At 39.3% G+C, this 25,558-nt stretch overlaps 3 protein-coding genes across 16 annotated transcripts; 1 reads left to right on the top strand and 2 right to left on the bottom strand.

The window, feature by feature from the left end:
* Positions 1 to 84: 84 nt before the first annotated feature.
* On the bottom strand, positions 85 to 7,950 carry LOC116432222 (fatty-acid amide hydrolase 2-B). Of its 5 annotated transcripts, none has more exons than XM_031988784.2 (7): positions 7,801 to 7,950; positions 3,328 to 3,538; positions 3,049 to 3,252; positions 2,438 to 2,965; positions 1,881 to 2,270; positions 1,196 to 1,378; positions 85 to 1,091 (listed from the first exon to the last, which is right to left on the bottom strand). In XM_031988784.2, the coding sequence occupies exons 2-7, from the start codon at positions 3,532 to 3,534 to the stop codon at positions 993 to 995; spliced, it is 1,611 nt and encodes a 536-aa protein (XP_031844644.1). In that variant the 5' UTR covers positions 3,535 to 3,538; positions 7,801 to 7,950; the 3' UTR covers positions 85 to 992. The 5 variants fall into 5 exon arrangements, with proteins under 5 accessions (XP_031844644.1, XP_031844649.1, XP_031844645.1 ...); XM_031988789.2 differs by lacking the exon at positions 7,801 to 7,950 and adding an exon at positions 7,070 to 7,196; XM_031988785.2 differs by lacking the exon at positions 7,801 to 7,950 and adding an exon at positions 6,325 to 6,475.
* LOC116432221 (cytochrome b5 reductase 4) lies at positions 6,634 to 25,318 on the top strand. 8 transcript variants are annotated; one of them, XM_031988779.2, is made up of 11 exons: positions 6,634 to 6,783; positions 10,717 to 11,005; positions 18,778 to 18,948; positions 21,300 to 21,400; positions 21,974 to 22,136; positions 22,504 to 22,769; positions 23,191 to 23,413; positions 23,557 to 23,851; positions 23,958 to 24,044; positions 24,109 to 24,267; positions 24,335 to 25,318. In XM_031988779.2, exons 2-11 carry the CDS (start codon positions 10,813 to 10,815, stop codon positions 24,387 to 24,389), a joined length of 1,713 nt encoding a protein of 570 aa, XP_031844639.2. In that variant the 5' UTR covers positions 6,634 to 6,783; positions 10,717 to 10,812; the 3' UTR covers positions 24,390 to 25,318. The 8 variants fall into 8 exon arrangements, with proteins under 8 accessions (XP_031844639.2, XP_031844638.2, XP_076228280.1 ...); XM_031988778.2 differs by lacking the exon at positions 6,634 to 6,783 and adding an exon at positions 7,970 to 8,079; XM_076372165.1 differs by lacking the exon at positions 6,634 to 6,783 and adding an exon at positions 8,120 to 8,270 and having other exon boundaries at positions 21,974 to 22,130.
* On the bottom strand, positions 10,955 to 22,100 carry LOC116432232 (uncharacterized). Of its 3 annotated transcripts, XM_076372176.1 has the most exons (5): positions 21,954 to 22,086; positions 19,640 to 19,990; positions 19,454 to 19,548; positions 19,271 to 19,320; positions 10,955 to 11,134 (listed from the first exon to the last, which is right to left on the bottom strand). In XM_076372176.1, exons 2-5 carry the CDS (start codon positions 19,665 to 19,667, stop codon positions 10,990 to 10,992), a joined length of 318 nt encoding a protein of 105 aa, XP_076228291.1. In that variant the 5' UTR covers positions 19,668 to 19,990; positions 21,954 to 22,086; the 3' UTR covers positions 10,955 to 10,989. The 3 variants fall into 3 exon arrangements, 2 of the variants coding, with proteins under 2 accessions (XP_076228291.1, XP_076228292.1); XM_076372177.1 differs by lacking the exon at positions 19,640 to 19,990 and having other exon boundaries at positions 21,954 to 22,100; XR_004236089.2 differs by lacking the exon at positions 10,955 to 11,134 and having other exon boundaries at positions 18,946 to 19,320; positions 19,458 to 19,548.
* Positions 25,319 to 25,558: the final 240 nt, after the last annotated feature.

Genomic DNA, 25,558 nt, shown 5'->3' with positions numbered 1-25,558 from the left:
TAAATATATATCACCAGGCATCAAATTAAATAGATTCTAAGCAGATGATTACATCTTTATTAGAATGAAAAATTTATAATAGAATAATGGAATAAAAATTTATTGTTTTAGTACATAAAATATATATGTATACGATTTTAACAGCAATACACATTATAAACATAGAATCTTTTTAATACCTTATTACATTGCCGAAAACACCCTGCTGCCTTACAATTCTGTTTTTCTTTGTATCTTTTTTTTTCTTCTTTCATACGTACATACACCACCCATACACTTTACTCCTTTCTTTCGATTTGTATGAAAATAGAAAACTCTAATAGAGATCTATGATGAGGTATATAAAAAACGAGAATTAAATGTAATGCAACAATTTGCTTTTATGCAAATGTTATTACATCTCGTGGATACTGATTTTAGTTCCAGAAAAAAAATCATTCGACTTTAATTTATAAATATAAATATAAATATAAGTATAAATATAATATGTATACGAAATTATTAAAACTATATCCGATTTCTTGTTCGAAATCTTACTTCGAATTATAATTTGATACGACTACGGTATCGTGCTTGACAAAATGCAATTTATGGTCGATTATACAACCAATCGTAATACAAATACTTCTTATATTATTTAAAGCGAGGGACGACAGTGTTGGTACAGTCAGAATGTGAAAATAAATGTACTATAACTTTTTATATCAATGTCTACGTTCAAATATATACTGGCTCCAAAACATTACTGTGCTTTTTACATCCACATTCTTGATGTACTTTTTTTTCCCTCTCTCTGTATATTCACAAATATATTCAACAGAAATCATTGAGGCGCAGATACCTATTTTTTCAATACCGAAGTTTGTACTGTACCTTACTGATTTTTTTCCGACACGAAATTATCAGATGTAAATTGTCTTGTACAGGAAAATAACGATAATTGGGTGTCGTAATAGTTTTCCAACAGTATCATTGTCTGTAAGACATAAAATTCAAGCTAGTATTGCAGGAGATACCCATCCTCCAAAACGTCGTTCCAATACTTCAGCCACAGCTATCGTTAGATGGTCTTGATTTAAACCACCAATGATCTGTTGCGAATAAGATTAAATTTCATTAGAAATTGAACATTTGGATATTCACTGTGACAGGGACGTCTATATATATATTATCAAACGTATACTAGCGGAAATACCTGAATACCAATAGGAAGGCCTTGAGAATTTAATCCTAAAGGGCAGTTAGTGACAGGTAAACCTAGCACGTTAAAAATTGCAGTATATGAAAAATTGAACGGCTTGATAAGCGGCTCGAAATGCATCGGTGCTGCCGTTGGATGCGTTGGGTAGAAAAATACACCGTCTTCTCCCAAGATGTCCTACAATTAAAAAAGAGAAAAGAGAAAGAAAAATTATTATACATGTAATATTACCAGGAAACAAAAAAATCTGAATGTTTTTGATACATGCTTCCTAACGGATTCAATAAATTTGCTTTAAATCAACACAAACTGGTTTCACAAAAAGAATGTATTTTCACTATAGTCGATGGAAAAATCGCATTCTGCATGCAAGATAAAAATTCTCTGCTACTAACTAGGAAAACACGTTATACCGTAGAAGGACTAGTAGTAGTCTGACCAGAGAAAGAAATCACTTCCATTAATAAAGGGTTTAAGATTCCGCAATTCGATTATGTACGAATAAATCATTACTCTTGGTATCTTGCGCGATTTTTTGGAAAGCAAGGCGAAGAAGAAAGGAGCCAATTCCAACCCTGATTACATTACGAGTACTTATGAATTCGAGGTATTTACAGAATGGTAAGAATTCATTGACATACACTGTAGATTACTCTAAATACAGGATTGTGTGTCATACCTGAAATTCCTTAGAAAGATCCTTACTTTCTTCGATCAATTTCGTATGTTTCTCGGTTCCGTATTTCACCATGAACCTTTCAAACATGGCAGTGAACAGAGCTATTAACGTGTGATTGCTTGTGAACGTTATCCATTTTAAAAATTCCCAGCAAATATTAATGCGACCAGTTCGGTTAGTCAATTCATACGCGAAGTCCCTTTCATCCTTGCAAGACATGTTTGCCGTCCACAGATTGATGCTCTTTTTAAGTTTCTTAATATTGAGTTTGGTAGCTTTAATTTTATGCGCTATTTCAAGGTAACGGATTACCTCCCTTATGGCTTTCTTTATTTCCAGATCTACTGGAGACGTTAAGTATTGACCGCCGTCATCTTCCATATAATAGAACTAGATTAAAATATACATACATCACGTATTTCATTCAATTTTTAACTACTCTTTATTAGGAACGGTATTAAATAAATTTAGCGAAGAAAAAACTATTAAGACACTCTAAGCAAAAGAAAAGGAAACTTTTACCAAATTTGTTTTTTTTTTAATTATATTATTCGTACCTTAAGTTTTGAAATATCTACATTCTCATTCAAATGTAATAATTTTGCATTCTCGTTTGCAAGAACTTTCAGTATGGGTTTCAGATCTTGTGCATATCTACACATAGGGCCAATTGCAAGCAACTTGTCTTGGTCTTCACTGTGAGTACTTGGATACTGACCATCATTTGAAACAATATTTTTAGAAGGTTTATGTCCAAAGATTCCATTGAAAAAACATGGCATGCGAATGGAACCACCAATATCTGATCCTATTCCCAATGGTGAACCAGCTGCTGCTTGTATACAGCCTTCACCTCCTGATGATCCTCCAACAATGTATCTAGTATTGTAAGGATTTTTTGTGATGCCATATAAACAGTTATTAGTTTCCCACCACATTGCTAATTCTGAAACATTTGTTGTAGCAAGGGGAATTGCCCCTGCAGCCCTCATCAGTCTTATTACTTCAGCATCTTTTTCAGCAACAGCATTTTTGCGAGCAACCAGACCAGCTGTTTGTTTCATGTTGGCAATTCCTATACAGTCCTGTAAGAAATAATAGCATAATTTTTATTGACATAAACACAGTGTTACTATTGACAATTCGCGTTTCATTAAATAAAATTAACCTTTGTAGTGAAAGGCACTCCAAAGAAAGGCTTCTGTTCTGCTAATACTTGTGGAGATGGAGCATTCTCAGATGCTAAGAGTTCATCGCATTTTTTTGCTTCTTTCAGTGCATTTTCAAAACGATCCTCTACTACGCAATTTAACACTGGTTGAATTTCTTTTATCCTATCTATATACGACTGTATTACACTTTCTGAAGTCAGCTGTAAAGTGATACGTCTTTGTGTTATTTTAGAAGCATTCTTAGAGAAAGTACAAACACTTAAATATTCATTCACCTGCTTATTTCGAATTTTACAAGCTAAAGCTGTTGCACTATTTAACAGAACCAAATCCTTGATAGGTGGTTGTTGTTGAGCAGGACCCGTCAGAAATGCGAAAAACAAATAAATTTGCCTTAATATGAGTTCAAGTAATCGATGAACTGTACTCAATATGTGGCGTTTGGATTGCATTTTGTTCTGATTTTTATTTTTGGTTGACATTTATCTGAAAAGTAAACATTACGAATTAATAAGAATTTATTTTTAAAATTAACATTTATTCATCCTTAATTATAAAATATTTCTCTTTCATTATCCTTCTTTTTACCATTATAATAATAAATGTACCAATATCGATAACTCATAATTTGTAGTGCCGAAGAACAATCTAATCTTTGTTCACGTTTAAACGACAAAAGAGTTGTTGTAGTCCCGATTCCTACGCGCTTGCGTAAGTTGGTAACGTTTATTTTCGAGAATTACGCTATTCGAACAGTCACATTCACGTCGACATATTTAAGTGTGTAAACGCATGTGAAACATAGTAACGTTCAGAGAATAATATAAACATCAGAATGGTACGCGTTACGAACGATACAAAAACCCGCATCCATCGAATACTCTTGTTTACATAAAATGATACTGCATCTATTACATAAAGTATTTTTCCATCCACAAGGACCGCCAGTCTTTCTTATACATTATAATCTACGTACTTCCTGCCTCGAATACTGTGATAAATATTAAAATGTCTTTGATGATACATTATGATGTAACCTTCAAACAACTGGATTCTCAACTTCAAGTCGAATCTCTTCGATTTTTTCATTTTCAGTGAAATTCGTTGAAACGATGTGGCGACATATCATGTTTACCTTCAAATTAAAATACTAAATGTAATTCCACGAAACTATAAGGATATATCAATGCAATGTTCTTCTTACCGACCGGATATTTAATTGGCGGGCTACTGCGTCGCCACAAACAAAAATATGAAAAGAATTCTCATTCCTTAAAATACCGATTCTAATTTCATTGTTCACAACGTCAACAATATAACCGAGAAGTATACAAGGAAACAAGAAAGAAAAAAAACTAAAATAGACTTTATACTGAGATGACAACCTATGGCAGGACAATAATCTCATCATTCCAATAATCATACTCGTTCTTTGTCTGGACATTGGTATCAACTTAACCCAGGAATTACGCAAACAGCCAAAAGGAAAAATTCGTTCGTTTCCTCGTAGTAACGGCAGGAATACTTTTGTCACTTACTGTATATAAACGTTTTTGTCATTATGTCGTTTAATGGCCGTTGAAAGAGGTCACCGTATCACGCTGGCACATTGCTCATAATAGCTCGTAATTTAATACATACCTTGATCAATTATAATTGCTACCGTAACTAATTCATTCAATTCGCCAATAAAAATCGACGGTCGTTCGCGACACGCCGGAACATTTTTTACCGGTTATCTAGACCAGAGGTGTCGGAACTTATTCCCCTCATGCTAGTAACTCGGAAACAACCGTTCCCCCACTAGTTCCACCCGAGGAACTGCCCGAGGTTGTTGTGTGAGCGGTTCCGTGTAGTATTCAATACAACAGGTAAAAGTAGGTGTGGAGAGGGTAATTTTTATGAGGGGAATGTCACTATGGTGCCCCGTGGCACCCAGTTACATAGACACCCTTGGTCTAGACCAGTGTTTCTCAACGTGACCGTCGTCCCATAGGGGGGCAATTTAAAATTTGAAATATTACGCAGGTAAACGAAATAGCAAAAATATTATAATATTAAAAATTGCATGTATGTTACGTAGGGGGCAATTTGATTTTTAAGGGGGACAATTTGAAATCTGAAATATTCATATATTACAATATTTTCGCAGGTAAACAAAATAGCATATTATAATATAATATTAAAAACTATATATATGTTACATAGGGTGACAATTTGAAATTTGAAATATCACTTCATATGTTTCACAGTATTTTCGCATGTAAACAAAATAGCAAAAATATTATAATGTAATATTAAAAATTATATGTTACCTAGGAAGGCACAAGAATTTTAGAAAGACTTAGGTGGGGCACGGCACAACAAAGGTTGGGAAACACTGGTCTAGACCATCTGGACCCTTTTTGCCCGCGGATATCTATATTATCCATGCATTGCCCTGTCTAGTGATTAACACTAGAACTACCGAGCAGTAAAATTGATTATTCTGCATTACCTTATAAAATGTAAAAAATATATTTACCGACCGTACAATCTTTTTATATTCCAGTTTCTATTCATCTAAATCAATTTATCGAATAATTTCTCAGGAAATCGTGCCATTTCCACAATTGCGAAAGAACTGACAAAACGACCCATTTCGTAGTTCCAGTGTTAATTGCTAATCTTGATCAACGAGTGACCCGAGACTTCGCGTTTCGATGGCGGGAAAAAAATAGTTCTCTTTCAAACTGATCGCAACGATTATGGTGCAACATTTCCGTGAATTTTCCATCGCCGAACTACCGAGTAATCGGCTAAATTACGGATCAAGGCTGCCCCGTAACGGCACCATGCGAGTTTGACAGTATTTGTTCAACCGGAAGTTACTCACGACGCATTTCAGACGGTTCGTATTGTTTCAGTCGGGCGTTTTCCATCGGAAGGCTTACCGCGAAGCAATCTGCGTAAACACGAAAAACGCTGATGATGGGTTCGCTCGATAAACGGGAAAGGTAAATTATCGAATACGCATCGAAACGCGCTACGCCGATAAATCGATCTATCACAGATAACGGCTGCAAGAGCTATTCTGTCAAATCGTGAAATTCATGTTCCACGAACTATTTACAATCTTCTTGTTTCACTTTTTTCCTGCGATCGAGTTATGACGTGGTCAACCGAACTATAATTATTACATAGCGTGCAAAATGATCGGAAACGTTCGAGCAAACGTTAAAAACATTTTCAAGGATAGATATAATCGCCGATTTCCGTGTAATTCCACTTACAGAAATTCGTCGAGCTCGACTCGCTGAGGGCCTGGAGTCGAGTCGGTGTTGTTCGCCACTTCGCCGATTTCAGGCCTCGAACCACTAACGACGTAACGCCGTTGTCGACTGGTATCACTCGCGAGCTCCGTTTACACCTTCGCCGGCATCGACACTACCACGGGGTTCGCGCAATCGCTACAGTTGCTCGGCCGCCTGGGACTTACGACCTTTTATGCGCCGGGCAGATAAGTATTTGGCGGGTTGGGGATAGCCAGTAAGATGGCTGCCAGGTAGCGACAAGAACAATGCCGATTCACCGAGAGGGATTTACCGCCGAGTGACACCCAGTATCGTTCGTCGATCACAGTGGATTAATTGTTCGACACGCTACGCCGCTGTATTTAGATCTGTGGTGTGAACGTGACGCGGACAATTTTATATTTCTGATTTACCGACTTCCGGGTATTCACGAATAAGGTTATTTATCTTCGGACAGTATTCACGTGTACATTATGGGATCGAAATTAGCGGATACATTTTACGCCGGGAGGTATTAACGTGGGCGCAGTGTTATAGTGATAATTGGAGTGGTGAATAGGGTCGTGTCGACCCTATTACATCATGTAACGGTTAATGACTCGTTGAAGTCACCGATGATTCAAACTCCGTTGATAACGAGCGGAACGTATTTCAATTTGTACGTCGCGTTTTTGGAATATTAACTTCATTCGGGTATTAGTAAGAATATTATTTTTTTAGTAACCTTTTTATAGCGTGATATAAATTTCGTTTCTACCGCTTGAATGTCATTTTCCTTGTACAATGTCGGCGAGTCTCTGTACACTGCTCGTTTAAATGGTCGCGCGATTGACAGCTTCAATGATCAATCTATTCAATGTATAAAGTTTTATCTCACCGTGTCGAGCGCAACCGGTACACTTGGTATTTACGTTAGTTGGAAAAAAAAGATTTATACCTCATTATCGATTGAACGCTTCACGGCGAATGGTTAAACGATAATGTTACATGTCCGATAAGAAAAGCTATCACGTATAATTGAAAAACCTGAATTCATAACGGCAAAAAATTAATCAACTATACACATTTGCATGCAAATGCTGCACGTTGCATATCAATGTTCGATACAAAAAAGCGATAAAGAAGAATGCTGCTTTAAACGTGAAACGTCAAACAGTATCGAGTCGAGTAACTACAATGTATTCCCGTGCGAGGTACATTTCACTGTAACTGGAATTCTGCGATGTTTACCTAACCTTCCCAAGCGGAAGGGTCAGATATTTTAAAATCAATGAGAAAACTTTCAAAATTTATCTTGCACTTAGTGCACACGCGCAGTTTCTGCTTCACACTGCAACATTGTTTCTTTAAACCAAAATCGCATTCTTACCGATCAATGAGAATGTTGAAGAATATTTTTTACAAACACCAGTCTCGTAAACAACGAGGCGACGTAATATAAAAAATCTCTCTTACCTGATTTTTTGTAGCAGTCACCGCGTCAATAACCTTCCGACGGGAAACTTCAACAGCACATTTCCTTGACGTTCAACTTTGCAAAACCGTGGATGAAACCTCACTAACTTCCCCACGCCGAGTGAAAGTTGTCAACTTGATGTTCGTCCGGTAACTGAATTCGAAAGCTGCCGAGATGGCGCCACGATCGGCCGCCCGGTTTCGGGGAGGGAGTAAACAGAGTAATGGCGTCAATGCTCTCGCTCGCGTGTCCGTGGGCCTGTGTGCGTGTCCGAGAGGGTGAATGTCACTTTGTAACCACTTGCTTCCTTATCACTCGACAAAGAACGTTCATTATCCTTGGCGATTTTATTATTGGCCGGTTCTTGTGCTGAGTTAACAACGCGACGATATATAGTGCTGCGAGAGGCTGGCTCCTGCGTTTTCCGACCCGAGATATGAGACTCAGGCTCTCCGACCACCTTTTTGAGGTTAGCTCGCCGCCGTAGCGGCTTCTTCGTCTATCGACGGCACCCCGACGTCGTGCCACGAGCCGGACCGTTGCACGATTCCGTCGCGTTAACGGGATTCCCGTGCGTTGACGGATCATAGTTCATTTAAATCGGCCGAGCTCGAAACGATCTGGGTGTCACCGCGAAACCGTTCCGATTCCGCCTCGTTGCGCTCTCCCAATTCGCGCCGCGCGTTTCATTATTACCGTCGTTCTCGTTAACAGTGCCACATACGAGAGAATCACGTAACACTCGCATTACTGTCAAGCACTTAGTGCCTCCACATGAGCCTCCCGCCGCTCCCCTCGGTTATCCGATCGTACGATGCTCGCTAGATGGCAAACAAACGATACATTGTTTCTGGTAACAATGGGATTGAGATGAGACCTATCATAACCTTGCATCGGTAACTCGTTCGCGAATGATTTCGACATTCAACGGTGCTTTTCGTGGTGCTTTCTTATAGATAAGAAAATTGATTCGATCGCGGCGCGATAACCTTTGGACGTCCTTGAGAAAGGAAGTTCACGGATCGAATAAATTTGTATTTCCCGCGGTTTGCATACGCTTTTTAACCGTGTTAATGAATGCATGTGTAATGATGTGTCGTTGAATTTATGCATGAAACGAGATAATGTAACAATGGCTTAATTTGTTTGCCTGGCATTAGCATGTTATTGTATCTTTTAACGGCGCTCCTACTGTTCTGTTTTATCAGCGTTTCATGATAACCTCAAATACTGGTTAGGTACTTGAAACAAATAATATCTAAATTTATCGCGGCGATAATTTCCTGTGTTTCCGTGGAATATAAATAATTATCTATGTTGAAAGCCATTTAATAACACATTCGTATCGTCGTATCTATTACGATTGTTACATAGTTGATAAATTAGCTGTCCGGTTCTTCTTCCGGTGTTTTTATTTCCTCGTGACGATCATTTAACTTTGCATTGTCGTATGATTCTCACGTTCGTTGAACTTACCTAATTCTACGTGGAGAGTCGAGATATCGGTTTACCGAGCTGGTACTGGGAATATTTATTTAAATTTATGATCTGCTCGAAATACCGCGAAAAACTCGTTACAGAGATGGCACCCATTTAGAATAAATGAATATGGAGCAGCGCGCATAGAAATGTTTACTTCTAAAATTATTCAATTTAAATTGTAAATAAATACATGTATGAATACTTCTCGGACAGTTACTTTTAATTATTCGAGAAATTCAAGTGAAAGCAACGCCGTACGTTTCACTTTCTAAACGTTGCGATTATTATTTTACAGTCGTACATGTAATATTCATAATACACTTCGATAACACAGATCAACATATTCATGTTTCACCGACGAAAACACGTAAACAATTCCTTTAATAAAACAAACAACCATTCAATAAAAACAATCATTTTTAACACTAAAATTACCGATCATTTAAACTATTACAAATTTCTGTACAAAAACCATAAGTGTGTGTTTATAAACATTAGATTTACTGACATTTGTACAGTTTGTTCAATTGTTTTTAGAAAAATTGTTAGATAATTATCTAAAAAGATAGACTATTAGGATACACATTTGCATAACTGCGTTAGTAAAAATCGACTCGAACATTCACCAAATAATGCTTATAAAATCCAATGAATCAAATTGACTCGTTCCGTAAATCTAGCGTTAATGCTTCAATTATCAGAAAAGGCAAAAGTATCCTTACCTTCTCAGTAATGGTAAAAGAAATCAGAAATATCATTTTGACCCATCTGATACTCTAGTGTCCTTCCAATTGTTCCATTACCAACGCATTGCCATTTATTTTATTTTCTTTTGTTATTTAGTAAGTCTCGAACCGGAGATATAACCACAGATCGATAAACACCTTCCTTCATCTTGTAAAAACAATATTTAATCAAATCTGCCGAGTTCAAAGTCAATGAAAACATAGTTACAGTTTCTTCTAGGCGGTCGCCCAGTGTTAACACTAAAACTACCATGCCTGATGTCTTTTTGCACTTATTATAAAGGTAACAAATGTTTCTATGAGAAATTACTAAAGAAATTCATTCAGCACTACGCAAATTGAATTCTGAATCAATTAAAGTCCGAACTGACGCACTTTTGTAGTTTCTATTTCGAAATTTTCAAAAGTCAATTAAAGTGCTCGGTAGTTTCAGCGTTAATCCCAACAATCATTACCCACTATCATCACAATTCACGGAGACGTTTCTCAGTCACAGGTCCTTCCGCGTCGCGCGGCAGAAATGTAAGAAACATTTTCACGCGTCTGCCGATCGACCGGCTGTTATACTTCTACCGTCTACCGGAAGCGGCTTCGATAATTGAAACCTTGACCCAGCCTATTCAGACTGTTCAGAGGTTCAGAAGCGCGAGGCAGCCGAATACAAAAGTTTCCCCGTTGTGTCCTCAGATTCGAGCAGCAGCCGGCACTATGGTGCGCTGAGTGTCGCGCTTTGACTCGCTCGCCGCCAGTGGAAATCGTTGGAGCCGAGGTCACCGGAGCAAGATGAAGAAAGGTCCGGACGCGGGGAAGGCCGGGTCGCCGGGTACCAAGGACGACGCGAACGACATTCGAGAGAAGATGAGGAAGGTGGGCGTGAAGTCGCCGCCGCCGACCGCCGCGGTTGCTCGGGTGAAGCAGCTGCAGGAATCCGGCAAGGTCGCGGGCCAGCCGAGGTCGTCTTCAGGGTCCGCCACCGGTGAGCAGACGCGATTCCCTCGGAATGCCTCTCGGTGTAGCTTGCAATTGTCTCTCTGTATGCGTCCGCACGATTGTTTCCTGTCCGTGATACGTTGTTGTGTATTGTACACCAGATACAGGGCACAGCCTGAAATGTTGAAGTCGAACGTTAACACCAGAATCCTCGTTGTCCGACTAACCGAAGCTCGCTCGCTGCATTGTCATCGCTCCGGCTGTTCCCTGAGACTGTACCCGATGGAATGGATCTCATCGTCATGCCCGGTTCGCATTATTGGGTCAGGATAGGGCAGGGCAGGGCCGATCGGCGAGCGTATTTTGTCCCCTGTCCTGTCCCGATAGTGAGAATCGGTCTTATTCGACGCGGGATCGACGGAGCCGGCGTTCCGCTGCCTGGAATCGGATGTACTTCCCGATTTGCATTATTGGGTCAGGATAGGGTAGGGCAGGGCCGATCGGTGTCACCATTTCTGTCCCCTGTCCTGTCCCGATAGTGAGAATCGGTGCTTGATCGGGTTCCTGAATGGTTAGGTAGCAGGTGTAGAATTTATTGTAATTTGGTGGACACTGGGTTTGTGAAACGTGTCGGAACCCTTTGCGGACGAATGATTTGATTACTCAGTCAGAGGTATGTAGTTTCTTGTTTTTGATTACTGAAACGATCTATTTATAATTTAGCTGAAGGTTTCGTAGATTTCAGAGAATCTTCGTTCGCAAAGGGTTACTATTGAACTGTATAAACGTTGCTTGATAAACGTTTATGATTTTGATTGTTGAAATTGCATGGACGTGTATAGTCTATTTTGAAGCGTTCAATTTCCAAGATCTAAATGAATGAACGTCAAGCTTTCTAAGGTCAATAGAATAAAGTTACGATGGATGTCCATAAACCTAGTGTTAAGATCAAAGGTTCGCTTTACTTAATTCTTCTTGACTGTATTGGGAGTCGGTTGGGTCAAAGTTCAAAAGTGATTCATCGATCCTCGCAGGGCTGCATTATGCATTAGAGAACACTAAGCTTTAACACGTTCGCTACCAGCTTTTATTTCGGTGACGGTTTCCTCAATAATAGTTTCTTCAATCCAATAAATCTAAAGAAAATATTAGAACAATGAAACTGAAACGAGTCATGTTCCTAAATGTAATGTAGTAATTTCTAATAACAATATCACAAATCGTCACAAATACGTGACGCTGGTAGCGAAAAATTGAAAAGTTAATCTATTGTTAAATTAATATATTGTTACAAGTAGATGCACGACGCGAGAATTTTTCAGAACAAGCGAATCTTCCAAGGAGCTTATAATTTCTAATAATAATATCACAAATCGTCACATATTTGTGACGCTGGTAGCGAAAAATTGAAAAGTTAATCTATTGTTAAATTAATATATTTTTACAAGTAGATGCACGACGCGAGAATTGTTCAGAACAAGCGAATCTTCGAAGAAGCGACGCGGCCCTGCATTTCCGAACCTCTTCTCTATTAGACTCTATCCTCTTCAACGCTCTCGCAGCGTTCCAATAGCATCAAAGTGCTTTCACGCATAAATAAATCGATCGCGTTTCCTGGAGCGCGAATGATAAACACATCCGCGGCACCGCGACGCTTGCTCAAAGGCTTCTCCAGCCATTCTGCTCTCGTCGATCCATCGGAGAGCCTCTCAAAGTGTTTGTTGTTCCACGAATCCTCCGCGTTTCTCGGCCATCACGCCGGACTCGAGTTCCTTTTCTATATCTCCACCCGCGGAAAGCGTTGATCTTCTGTATCATCGGTAAACATCGGCGAAAATGAACAAATTCTTATCGAGAATCGATGAAACTCGAGATCAGCTCGTCGCAGGGGTATCGTTCCCCAAGTAGTCTCGGTGAAGCAGCATCCGATTCAAGAATCGAATCTTGTTCGGTTACCGCTCGCAAATTGATCATTTCCTCGAGCGAATCTTCAACAAGAACCGTTAACAGCGTCGCGGGTTACAAACCAGGGAAAGATTACATGATTCTAAGAACCATTCCAGGATTAACGGATCATAAATTCCACGATTAATATTCCGGATCAGTAGCCACCAGTTTTTAATTGGCTGAACAAGTAAGAAACAGCAGGAGTGCCTGCCAATTGGGATTTAATTGATATCTTGTGTCTGTAGTCAAATATTCGAGTCTTCCTTAATTTTAAGAAAGAACAGGAGTGCCTGCCAAATGGGATTTAATTGATATCTTGTGTCTGTTTGTAGTCAGATATTTGAGTCTTCCTTAATTTTAAGAAAAAAGAGGAGTGCCTGCCAAATGGGATTTAATTGATATCTTGTGTCTGATTGTAGTCAGATATTTGAGTTCTTAATTTTAAGAAAGAATTAACTTTCTACAGAGTATATAGTCTTCCTACACCAGTATCAGTATGTCAAATGGCGAAACGCTGGGAACAAATTCCTATTCCTCTCAACCTGTAAGCCACTAATGACTCATTCTCTGGAAGTGACTTGGAGACCAAGAACGATGTCGGTTAGGAGTTCTCTGCGCGTCTTCCAGGCAACAGGGGAACATGAGTGCCGAGTATTTTGCCAGCGAGCCACGCGGCTGGCGAGATCCTGCGTGTTGGGCACGCCGTAGCTACTATATTGATCTACCTGTCCGAGGGCTATATCGGTCCGCGTGTTTCGGTGCAGTATCTTCCAATCCGCCGTCGCGAGATCAACGTTTCGTCTCGCGGCTCCTCTCGCGATCACGTTTCTCGCCTGCGAAACAATCCTCCCTTCGAGTTTCGCACCCCGAATCGCTCGCCCAGGACAGACACTTGACTCGGGAACGATGATTCCGTCGGGATCGTCGCCGGAGGCAACCCCGAAGAGGACAGTGATCGACTCGATTCCGAATTAGCAGGTCCTTTTGTTTCGTTGTCACTCCTCTCCTCGTGTCTCGTGTTGTTTTGCTTCGAGTTTCGAGGATTCTGTCGGCCGACCGTTACCACTGCTCCGCTCGAGCACTCTTAAGGGTTGAGACACGCGTTAATGAGCGTTTCGCGATTTCGTGCAGGTACGTCGCGGAACACTCGCGTTCCCGCCGTTTTATTTGGACACCACCCCTTCGTCACTCTTTTCGTGAATTTTCTTGGTTACCTTAACACGCTGAATGTTGGAACTATTGACTGAATTAAATTATAATTCAGTTCAACGATCGTTGCAAATATTTTTGTTACAAATAATGCCATCTATGTGACATTCAGTAAGATGCAATAATAACGATTCAATGAAATAATTCGATATTGTTTTCGTTTTGTGTATTTTGCTGAAATCCTGCGGCATTCAACGTGTTAATGGTTTAGACAAGGAGCAATGATTCAGCGATTCCCTTACTCTCTTTCTTCGTAGAATGAATTCAATTATAAATTAATTGGTATTGTTTGTTCCAAAGGTTTTCTGGTTTGTCTGAGGGCTGAAGTGTTTTAGAATTAGATCTAACTGACGTCGATGGAAAATTCTTTTAATATAAGTGCCACCATGTAAACAATAGTTATCGAATTCTATAAACGCGTGTATACTCGAACACCATGGCATAAGAGGAATAAACTTCAGTTTTGCCTTGGTTCGTACAGAAACATTCGATGCTTCTAATTTCATGTGTCACAGCGCTCGTCACGAATTTTTGTAGTTTTCCATTTTATTGTGCGTCGACCAGTCACAAACACACATGTTTCTCGCAGCGAAATTCAATCCGAGATGTTCAGTTTCTCGTTCGGTCACTTGCGGACACCTCGCGAAGGGTGAGTCACGATATTTCGCGTCGTTGTTTACGCTTCCATTTTGCACCGGTCCAATCGCTGACGGGAAAACGCAATTTCGGGGGTAATTAGTGCGGCACGGTGTTTATTATAACGAGCACAGCTTTCGTGGTTTCGCGCACCACCCCCCTCGATCGGGATTTTTCCATCCCCCGGCTAACTCGATTCACTTAACGACGAAACTTTATAACATTCCGTAACACAATTCTCCCTCGTAATTTGACCCTCATTTTATGGACGCTCGAGGTTCACTCTTCTTTAATGCTTTTTCCTCGGGGTATTGTGCGGCATAATAAAACGTTGGAAGGGTGGTTTCCGACTAGAAGGGATCGCTCGAAACGTTCGCGATCGTGTTCGTTTCGTCGGATATTTCTAGCAAGATTTCGTGGAACAGAATTGTGAAATGGATTTCCCAATACCGAAGGGAAATTCGTTTCCTCTGTTAAAGATCTTTATTCTTATTAAGCCATGCCTGACTATAATGCAGAAATTGGAACATTTGAAACAGAATTTGAGTACAAATATTACTACATACTTTCGAATTCAAATTAAATATTATTCTGTTATCAATCGTTATATTCTAGAGCAAACAGACATAGCATGTGTCTAGTGTTTCTCGTTTGTTCAATAAATTACTGGTTAGTTACTAGTTGAATTATTAGTTAACCCCTTGCCTTACAATGACGAGCGAGACTCGTGATGAAAATTTCTAATTTAACAAGAATCAATGTTGTTCATTACCCACGGATCAAAGCAAACAAGTATATTGCTATTATCAGTGTATTATCTTCAAATGAAATTTCCACCTGAATGGAAAATTTTGTTGTATTTCTTACAAATTGTCGATAGTAAAATATTACACGAGCTTAGTAACGAAAGTAAATAGTACGCCAAGGGGTTAATTAAAATGATTAGTTGCTCTATGATTTATTTCTGAAGTACGATCGATACATCCACTTTATCATTAACCCTTTGCACTCGAGAGGTGACTCTCACCACTTGATTTGATGCAGCAAAATTATAAAGTCTCGCATATAATATCAAGCTTTGTATAATGCATCAATACGTGTAATACTGAAATAAAATAAGTATCCTTAATTCATGTATGTTTTCTCATTAATCAGTTTCAAAGAACATCATCCGTATGCCATCAGAAAATGTTGCATATTTCTGAAAAACTTTCGAGTGCAAAGGGTTAATAATCTACTAGGGCGACAAAGAATTTTGATTCTATGTTTGTCTACTCCAAAGACGAACGATTGATAATAGAAAAGTAACATCTAATTTATATTTCATTATCATTGAACTCATCCAATCAATTCGGTTAGGAACTTCTGTAAAAACAAGAATCGTATCTGATGAATTGCAAATAATCCCACTTCAGGACTTACTGAATAACGAAAGAAAAGATAAACAGAAAGGGCAACACGTTAAGTGAAAAGTGGGTCTTCTCATTCGGTTGGCTAAGTGTTAACACGTTGAACGCCGCACGATTTCATAAAGTACACAAAATGGAGAAAATACAATATTAAATCGTTTGATAGAATTAGATTATTACCATTGCACGTTCGTCAAATTGAATGTCACCAGCATTGTTTACAATATAGAAATGTTCGCGAATAATCGTCGTTTAATTGAGTGAATTCTAGTAGTTCGATTCGCTTGGGGGTCACCGGTGGCCCCCATGGCATTCAGCGTGTTAAAATTGGTACGGTCAGTGTTAACAATGGACGTGGGCGCGGATCGCAACGCGTTGACCCGACCGGACGCGTTCTTCTCACGTTTTCGGTTGTTCCACGCAGGAGGATGATTAAAAGTGTCCGGCCCCGAGCGTTTCGATGAGACAATGCCACGATGCTGCGGCGCGTCTTTGGTTTCCGTCATGGACGGCGACGGGTCCCCGCAGAGTCTCGGTTTGCAGATTCAGGACGGTCAGTAATTAACGATTAATTGCCTGATAGCTTTTGCTCGGTCCCCCCGCGGACGTCTAACACGCTTCGCCGCGTTTCCACGGGCGTCCGGTTACAGGCGAGCTTAATGATCGTCGTCGAGCTCGACTCCGTTAACACGTTGACTGTCATGGCGGTCGCCGACCATTCGAAATTGCTTGGAAACGACCGTAACACGCGGGATCACCGACGTTGGATGAAAACCGCGTTGGAAGCGGCTGCGGACTTTCCGTTCGAATAATAATAAACAGTATGAATCGTTATAAATTATAGATAATTACAAATACAAATCATTGTGAATTATATCGTATCTTAATAAATTAGATTATAACTATAAATCAGAAATAATTATAAACGAAATCGTTATGAGTTATAGATATGAATCGGGAATATTGTAAATATAAATCGTTATAAATAACTACAAATCGTACGTTACAAGATCTCTGTTACCGCAATTTTGTTGTGCCCGAACGGAAAGCAAAGCAAGACCGTGTTCAACGCGTTAATAATATAAGTAATTCGATGATAGCGTGACGCAAGGATTACGATACCGAACGATTGATTACCCTTATTTATCTTCGATACGAAGGGATAAGCGTTACGTGAAACGCTCAAGATTTTCGTGGCAGTGAACGTGTTAAGCCACTGCTTCCAGCGCAGGAGGATCTATGGATCCTCTGACATCGATTGACCCTTGTCGACGAGATGTCTCGCAAGCGAACGACGCTGTTTGCTCGCCATCTGCGAGGCGTCTCGCACACGACGATAAACGATCCATTTAAAGTGCAATCTTTATCTGATCAATAAGGAACACATGGCCAGTCATTCGATTTGATGGGTGTATTCGATCTTTTTTTCCAAACAATGACTGTTCCTCCGACGTTTTCTTGAAAAGTTCAACGTTGACGTTGTCACGAACAAACGTGGGAGTGTCTAACAGGGAAAAAATGTCGAGCCGCCGGCCGACACGGATTAGACGAGTTCTGCTTGCTATTCCGGAAACGTGTCTGTCTTCCGGTGCGCGAGGAAACGTTTAGAAAGTAGTCGAGGACTCAAAGAGCCTTTCGCGCTCGTTCCTTTTTCGTTGACACTAGAACCAGACCTATTCTTAAATTCGTCTTTCACGGTTGTTTAAGACGACGGATACTTCTCTGCGAAATTAGTGGAGAAATTGATTTAGCAATGCACAGATTGAATTATAAGTCAACTGAAATCTCAGTAGTTGTATTCTTAGAGTTTTTTTAGAGAAAATTTGGAGATATTAATTTGATTGCTTGGTAGTTCTAGTGTTAACGCGTTCACGACGGCGCTTACATGTTTTTCCCTATCTGGCGGAATTCGTGAAATTTTGGAGAATATTCAAGTTGTCAATGAGTAAATTAATTTTCTAGTAATTAGGTCGTCCCAGAATGTATTAAAATGACAGGTCTTTCTATACGAATTTTATATTGAGTAAAATGTTATTTTATATGGTAGAAAAATAAAAGACACTGATTTATGGGACGATCTAATATATGACAATGCTTTCTATTCATTAAATTTGTTAGTTTAACAGATTATATATTTGGGTCACGAAGTCTATTGTGTCATCGAGATGTGAGCCACAGATGGTACGCGCCGGCGTGAATCTGTTAAATTCATCGCTTGCATGATCATCTGGACTGTTAATAGCGTTTCATTAATCCATGATGATGGTTCTGTTCGTACGTGCAATTTACAAGTGCAATCACGTTTTTACGTACCTTTAAAAGCCTTATAATTTAGCCACGCACTGAGCAAACTTAAATAAATAATCACTCATGCAAAAACATCGAGTTTCTCAATTTTTCTTGAGTAGATTTATTTTACTTTATGACAATGAGAAATATTGTCGAGTGCAAAGGGTTAATTTACATTTGTGAATGTAGCACCGGTTGACATTGTTAGCACACGTTCAATGCTTGTTTTTTGAGAAAGTGAATGTTCCGTTCACGAATCATGTTGATGACGGTGTTCGTCAAAAAAAACTGTGATCGTTGCCGAACGTATTATTCCGATTGTTCGCAGGGAACCCCCGGAACAAGACGGCCCTAGCGCCCGGCCACAGTCTAATGGACTGGATCCGATTGACTAATTCGGGGGTGGATTTGACCGGGGTCGGTGGCGTACCGCGTGTCGTATCGCTGTCCGAGCTGGCCAATCACAACAAGGAGAATGACGCTTGGATCGCGATTAGAGGTATAGACAGCTTAACACTTTGGCGATCGCCTAAAAAGAACTAACTAATAATTGAACTCATTCAATCAATACGGTTAGAAACTGTGTTTTGTGAAAACGAGAACCGTATTTGATTGTAAATAATCCCACTTTAAGACTCACTAAACAACAAAAGAAGAGATAACAGAATAAACTTTCAGATACTGAAAGTAACACCCTGTATATTGTAATGTGCGTCAGACCTGAAGGGATTGACATTTGGCATTCAATGAGTTAACTTTTCACCTATGATTTCTTTCACACTTATACCCTAACATTAGAACTATGAAATGCATCAAGTTACTTGTTTGCGACTTCTTCTTTTGTAGTTATTGACAAGACACAGCTGCTTTCCTGGAAAATTGAATAAGATTTAGTACAATAGATTTAGTAAAAATGGATACAGTAAATAGATTTAGTAAATTGAAATACGAGTCGATAGAAATAGTTCCCCTTCATAGGTTCTATTAAAATAAAAGGCATTTACCAACCCAATACTCGGTGGACCTAGCGTCGAATCCGTATAATCCCCAGAGAAAAGGACGTAGACGACAAAGAAGATAATATTCCCAACATTTTCATCTGAAAATAAAAAAGAAAGATCACGTTAAACGAGAAGAGAGAGCCTCGTCCCCTTTTGTTCTTATGCAAATGCAATCTGTTCGTTAAATACCTCGGAATGGAGCTCGAGGAGAGGCCATAACGTGGATTGCTCGAAAATCCCGGGGGTCCGTCGAGCGAATAAAATAAGAGGATCCGCTCGATCCCGATTAACTCGACGCTCGGATTAAATTTAATTGAAGCTAGTCTCTTTCTCGTTATAGGAATCGAGCTAATTTTCTTTCCCGCTGGATACGAAACGTTTCGGTGTAATCGATAGAGCGCAGTGGCCGGTAATAGAAACTTGTCTTCATATTTCATAAGAAAAGGGTATCCGGGTCACGGAGGACTGCTCGCTTTTAGTTTGATTGAAATTTCCACTGGTGACATTATATTCGGTTCATGCATACATTTCGACGTTTGCCTGCAACAATTAAAATAGAAACTATTCGTCGGTTAAATCAAAATTAAGTAAAAAGTTTTTCTTTTACAAGGCAATGCTTGTAATTATCTTAAGATAGAAGACATTTTGTTAGCCGTAACTCTATTTCTAGACTGCAACAGAATATTTTTAATTAATAGAGGTAACAACAGACAATATTAAAATTCAATATGAGTCAAATTGGCTCGTTCCGTAAATCATGTCGAAATTTTTGCATGAAACCCGGTAATTCAATATTTATTCCGCCCTCGTCCCGGCCGGTTTCGATCGGCTATTTTAATTTCAATTATGTATCACGTCGATGTTGTCCTCGATTTTGTAATCGCTCGTGACCACCAACGTCAACTTCCTCTCTCGTCTACGTTCGCTTTATTATATTTTCAATCGTGATTTCACCTGGTTTACCGAATATCGACTGCACGTCGCTAGTGACCGATCGTTTCGAGGAACAACATGTTTCGTGCGTACCATCGTTCGCAATTCACAGAAACAATGCACAGTATCTAATCGCGGTTATTAAACATTGATCACAATTCATCGATCGCGAGTTAACGATCTGCTTGACGCGTGGACTCGCGATAGTAACAGGACAATGTCCGTAAACGCAGGTAAATTTCCCGTGAAATGGGTAATCGTGAAGAAATTGGTACTCGAAATAATATGAGTTGCCACTTTGTTAATTCTATTAAAAGAAAGATATTCCGACTTGAGTTTTATCGCGACTCGATTACAGTCTTGTTGTTTGAAGTGTGCGAATGTTGCATTTTTTAAGCATTGCAGTGATAATATTGGATCTTTTGAAAGAATATTAGATTGATTAAGTATTGGAAAATTTTTGGAAATGTTGGATATTTTGAATACTGGAGAATGTTTGAAATGTTTGAACGTTGCATTTTTTAAGCATTACAATAACATTGGATATTTAAATACTGGAAAAATTTGGGAATATTTAAACGCCGAATATTTCAAGGGTTGCAGTAAGAATATTAGATTGTTTAAATATTGGCAGAACTTGGGAAATATTGGATATTTCGAATACTGAAAAATGTTTGAAATGGACGTTGCATATTTCCAGCGTTTCCATAAAAATATTGGACATTTTGAATATTGGAAAATGTCTGAAGTATCTGAACGTCGAATATTTTGAGCGTCGCAATGAAAATATTCGATGTTCAGAATATTGAGAAAATGTTTGAAGCATTGAAACCTTCTTAGGAAAATATTGGACTCCTTATCAGTGTGTCTACTGTTTCCAACTGAATAATAACTCAATGGAATATTCGAAACGTAGGAATCGTCTTCAACGTGACGCGTTACATGGACTTCCATCCAGGAGGGATCAGCGAATTGATGCGCGGCGTGGGCAAAGATGCGACGAAACTATTCGAAAACGTGAGTCCAAGTGGTTCAGATCGCCACACGATCAATTGGCAGAGCTCTTTCGAATGAGGCGCTCGATGCTGAAGTTCAAATCGTTCTAATTGAATCAAACTTGATTGGCCGTTCAAGATCATTTTCCCAACAGCGATTACATCCAATTCCGGAACATAATTGATCACGTTTGCAGAGTAGCAATTAAATAGGAATAATAGCAATCAATATAAAATTACACGAAACAAGTTTCTCCTTATCATCCTAAAACAAGAAAACAATTATACACAGAACAGTGTAAATCTTAACTTGAAACAGTTGAGACATTTTTTTAAATATCTCTACTACATTACAATTTGTCCAGACATTTGGTAAATTATTTTAGTAGTGTTCTATTTTCTCAGTAGAATGCATTTATATAGTAATCGCCGCTTTTGTTATGGGGAGAAGATCGTTTGGCAGTTGAGAAATGGGAGAAAAAGTTTCGAGTCGCATTGTTTCGGAGAATGAACTCGCTCTGGCCGCTTCCTCGAAAGAGCTCGAACGTTCCCTGGAAATGATTATTTTCACGTACCCATAGATCGTTCGTTGCAGGTTCACGCGTGGGTCAATTATCAGAGCATCCTTCAGAAATGCGTGGTGGGAAGGTTGAGCCGTGGTTCCATCAGCGGTCCATCGTCTCCTCCGCCGGAAAACACTTCCCCGAGTACCACGGACTGCGCGTCCGCTGCTCTGGACCTGATCAAAAGTTGTACGAGTTAGTAATTTAATTCATCATTGTCCTTAACACTAACCGTACACTTACAAATACCTGTAAAATAAAGATGAACAAGTTAGATGATAAATGTTTTGTAGTGAAAACGGAGAAAAGCAAAGGAAAGAATTGAAAAATTGAGTAATCCGACAATAGAGGAATTGATATTAAAATTACATATGAACCATTAAAGTAAAGACTAAAAAGTTTACTAAAAAACCATCAAATGAAACGATTATTCAGAATTGTAACCATTATAACGATTAAGTTGATTTTTTTTGAAAATTGGACTTAAGCTACTTAAAATAAATAGTTCATATACGAAAAAGAAACCTACGATTTTAAATTTGGTAATTTATTATATAATCAGCACGCAGCAACAGTCAGGAGGAAACCCCACGAGATTCGAGTCCGTTGAACGTGAAAATGGACTGGAGACAGACGTCCGACTCGATTACGCTGTTCTACCAATCGGTGAAGGACTATCCGAGTATTTACTATCAACTAAGGAGGATAAGCGACTCGAAGCTGGTCTTCAAGCTGTTCTTCGAGAAGGACGTGATCACGCATGAACTGGAATTGGCTGCAGGAGTGGAGTGGCCGCCAGTTTGTAAGAGGAACTTCGATACCATGGAGGTGAACCTGAGGAGCTCCTGTATTGTTACATAATAATTTAACACGTTGAATGCCGCAGAATTTCATAGAGTAAAATATACAAAATGGAAAGATAATATTAAATCATTTGTTTGAATTGAATTATTATTGCATGTTGAGCTGACTGGCATTAAGTAGCATTATTTTTAATATACAAGTGTTTTCAAGTAATCAGCGTTTAATTGAATGAAATATAGTAATCTGATTTGGTTGAGAGTCATCGGTGACCCCCATGGCATTCAACATGTTAATATTGTTATATCAATAATGAAATGATTTAAGTATTATAATTATATACTAATATAATAACTTAATATAATATTAATATATACTGATATAACAACTATACATTAATATAATATTAACAATTGAATCTTAAATTCAAATGTACTTTGTATCATAGGTCGACCTCACCTTCACCAAGAAGACGAAGGAGATGTGGAAAACACAGGGTAGCCATACGATATGGCGGGAGCCGAACACCAATAGTCGATCATATAAAGAATATGAAGTAGTTACGAACACGCCGCTTTCTAAGTTAGTTCATTTGCTGGTCCTGCGAGCGAAGGACTCGTTAGAGTTGGTACCCATTGGCAGACACTTAGAGGCCAGGATGAAAGTGATGGGTAAGCAATTTATCCTTCCTGTACAGTGCCACATGCTGCTGATACTTTAGCCACGTGTAAACCGCTTCAGTGGTTAGGTAAAGTCTTCAGGAAGAATTGAAGTATTCGATTTTATTTTACGTAGATTCCTTGTTCCGTTTCAGGGGTGGAAGCGTCGCGATCGTACACCCCTGTCCCACCGTGCCTTCACCCTGACGACATGGCGCCGAACTACAAGTCCGACTGTGTATGTCTGATGATCAAGAAGTACCAGAATGGCGCGCTGAGTCCGTCCATAACTGGCCTACAACTCGGCCAGACCCTCGTGCTAAGCAATGCTTTAGGTGCCTTCGTAGTTGAATCCTTTGATCGTTATTCCATTATTCACATGCTGGCTGGTGGCACGGGGCTCACCGTGATGCTTGGGATAATTCAGCGAGCCATGGCCAGGCGGACCGTGTCAGTACCTTTACTCGAATCATTACTTGCTAATTGTGCCAGACCAATTTGATCCTTTAGCTTACATTTCTCTTGAACTTTGAGGAAAACTCCTGCATTCTTTCAGGAAAAGGATAAACCTCCTCAACTTCAACAAAGATGTGGATAACATGTTCTACGTGGCGCAACTGGAAAAGGCCAGCAGTGATAAAAGGTGAGTACATGAAATGATGTTAAGTTTACTTAATGTAATCTCATTCGATTGGTACCCTTTTTAGGTTGAAGGTCACGAACATCCTTTCACAAGCGGATAGTACATGGACGGGCTTGCGTGGAACCGTGTCTGATGACTTACTGAAGCAGCTGATAGGAGAACAGAATCCTGAAGCGTGCATCTTCACTTGTGGTCCACGAGGATTCATACAGGCTGCGAAAAAGTAAGATCATCGATTCTTATTTGATAGGATGAAGATGTTATTGGTATTATTATTGTATCGTTTTCAGATCTATTCAACACCTCGGTTGGAAACCCTACCAAACGTATGATTTCGACGACTAGCCGTCTTCAACGAAAGTATACCCACCTTTTGATACCGAAACTCTGATAGCTGAGCTTTCATTCGGGGAATCAGTGACGCGTTACCTCCGGGTTCTCAAGAGGGAGAACTCTTTTGGATACTTTTACTCCTATTTCCGCCCACAGTGTCAGCAGCTGCGCAACGGCCGGAAACGATCAGTATTGAACTAAATCATTACCTCCTTTCAACTATTTTTCCAAGCGAAGGAAACCAAAGAGAACGTTCTTCAAGATTTCGAGTCGAGCATGATGTGGGATTTAAAGGTTTCCATTGTCGCCCCGATTCTGGACTTTAAACGTTAAGAGTGCCGATCCTCCTTTCCATTCTTACCGCAACATATCCAACTTGCACCGTTGTCGAGTGGAGATACACAGTTCCACCGAAGTGTCTCGTCTGAAAACAGAAGAGTCATTAGCTGTTCATCCGAGAGAAAGGATTACCACAGAAGCATTGTCGTTCAGTACAGTGTACATCATCGAGAGGGAACTATTTTATTTTCTTAAAGTTTCAGGGTGAATTGTGTATAACTGTCACGAGAAATACTCACTACAGCGCTCAAAGGTATTTGATCAGTTGCTCGGTGAACATTGAATTTCGAGATGACGGTAACAGCCGGAATGGAACAGACTGCGGCGAGCTTTGTGTTTCCATGTGATCAATTACGTTTGAGCAATAACGAGGCACACTTTGTATCATATCTAGCGAACGCAATGAAAGAATAGGAGTAAGGGTCTTTAGATGAAAGTCGTAAGTTTTACAGAGGTATACAACTCGTATCGACAAATTATTTTTTATGGAAACCGTAATTTTAACACCGTATCCGCGTTATACACTTCGTGGAGAGCTGTATTTTTAGCTATTTATCCGAGGACATTGTAAACGTATATATAAATACATATATGTATATGTATGTATGTATGTGTGTATGTATGTATGTATGTACATGCATATGTATATTTTAAGAGGCAGGCCAAATTGAAACATTGGTGCTAATGCTGTTTTTCGTTTACACATGAAAAGAGGAATATTGCGATCACAGATATATTTCCAATTGATGCTTTTCATTTTACAAATTACAGCAAGTACAAAAGTGAAACACGACAGTGATAAAAAAGGAAACAATTTTGGAGGCGTTGGATTGTTAAATGTT

Source organism: Nomia melanderi, chromosome 11 (assembly GCF_051020985.1).
Source record: "Nomia melanderi isolate GNS246 chromosome 11, iyNomMela1, whole genome shotgun sequence".
NCBI classification, from domain to species: domain Eukaryota; kingdom Metazoa; phylum Arthropoda; class Insecta; order Hymenoptera; family Halictidae; genus Nomia; species Nomia melanderi.
This window is presented reverse-complemented; position numbering and strand designations above follow the sequence as displayed.

Excerpts from the sequence above, each read along its gene's own strand:
- LOC116432222 (XM_031988784.2), bottom strand. The coding sequence starts at position 3,534 with ATGTCAACCAAAAATAAAAATCAGAACAAAATGCAATCCAAACGCCAC. Across the intron at positions 2,271-2,437 it reads TAGATATTTCAAAACTTAAG|TTCTATTATATGGAAGATGA; the intron begins GTACGAATAATA and ends ATTTTAATCTAG. Across the intron at positions 1,379-1,880 it reads ATCTTTCTAAGGAATTTCAG|GACATCTTGGGAGAAGACGG; the intron begins GTATGACACACA and ends TTTTAATTGTAG.
- LOC116432221 (XM_031988779.2), top strand. The coding sequence starts at position 10,813 with ATGAAGAAAGGTCCGGACGCGGGGAAGGCCGGGTCGCCGGGTACCAAG. Across the intron at positions 11,006-18,777 it reads GTCTTCAGGGTCCGCCACCG|GGAACCCCCGGAACAAGACG; the intron begins GTGAGCAGACGC and ends GATTGTTCGCAG. Across the intron at positions 23,414-23,556 it reads GGCCAGGATGAAAGTGATGG|GGGTGGAAGCGTCGCGATCG; the intron begins GTAAGCAATTTA and ends GTTCCGTTTCAG.
- LOC116432232 (XM_076372176.1), bottom strand. The coding sequence starts at position 19,667 with ATGGCCTCTCCTCGAGCTCCATTCCGAG. Across the intron at positions 19,549-19,639 it reads TCCTCGAGCTCCATTCCGAG|ATGAAAATGTTGGGAATATT; the intron begins GTATTTAACGAA and ends TTTTATTTTCAG. Across the intron at positions 11,135-19,270 it reads AAAGAAGAAGTCGCAAACAA|GCTGTGCCCTGTATCTGGTG; the intron begins GTAACTTGATGC and ends TCAACATTTCAG.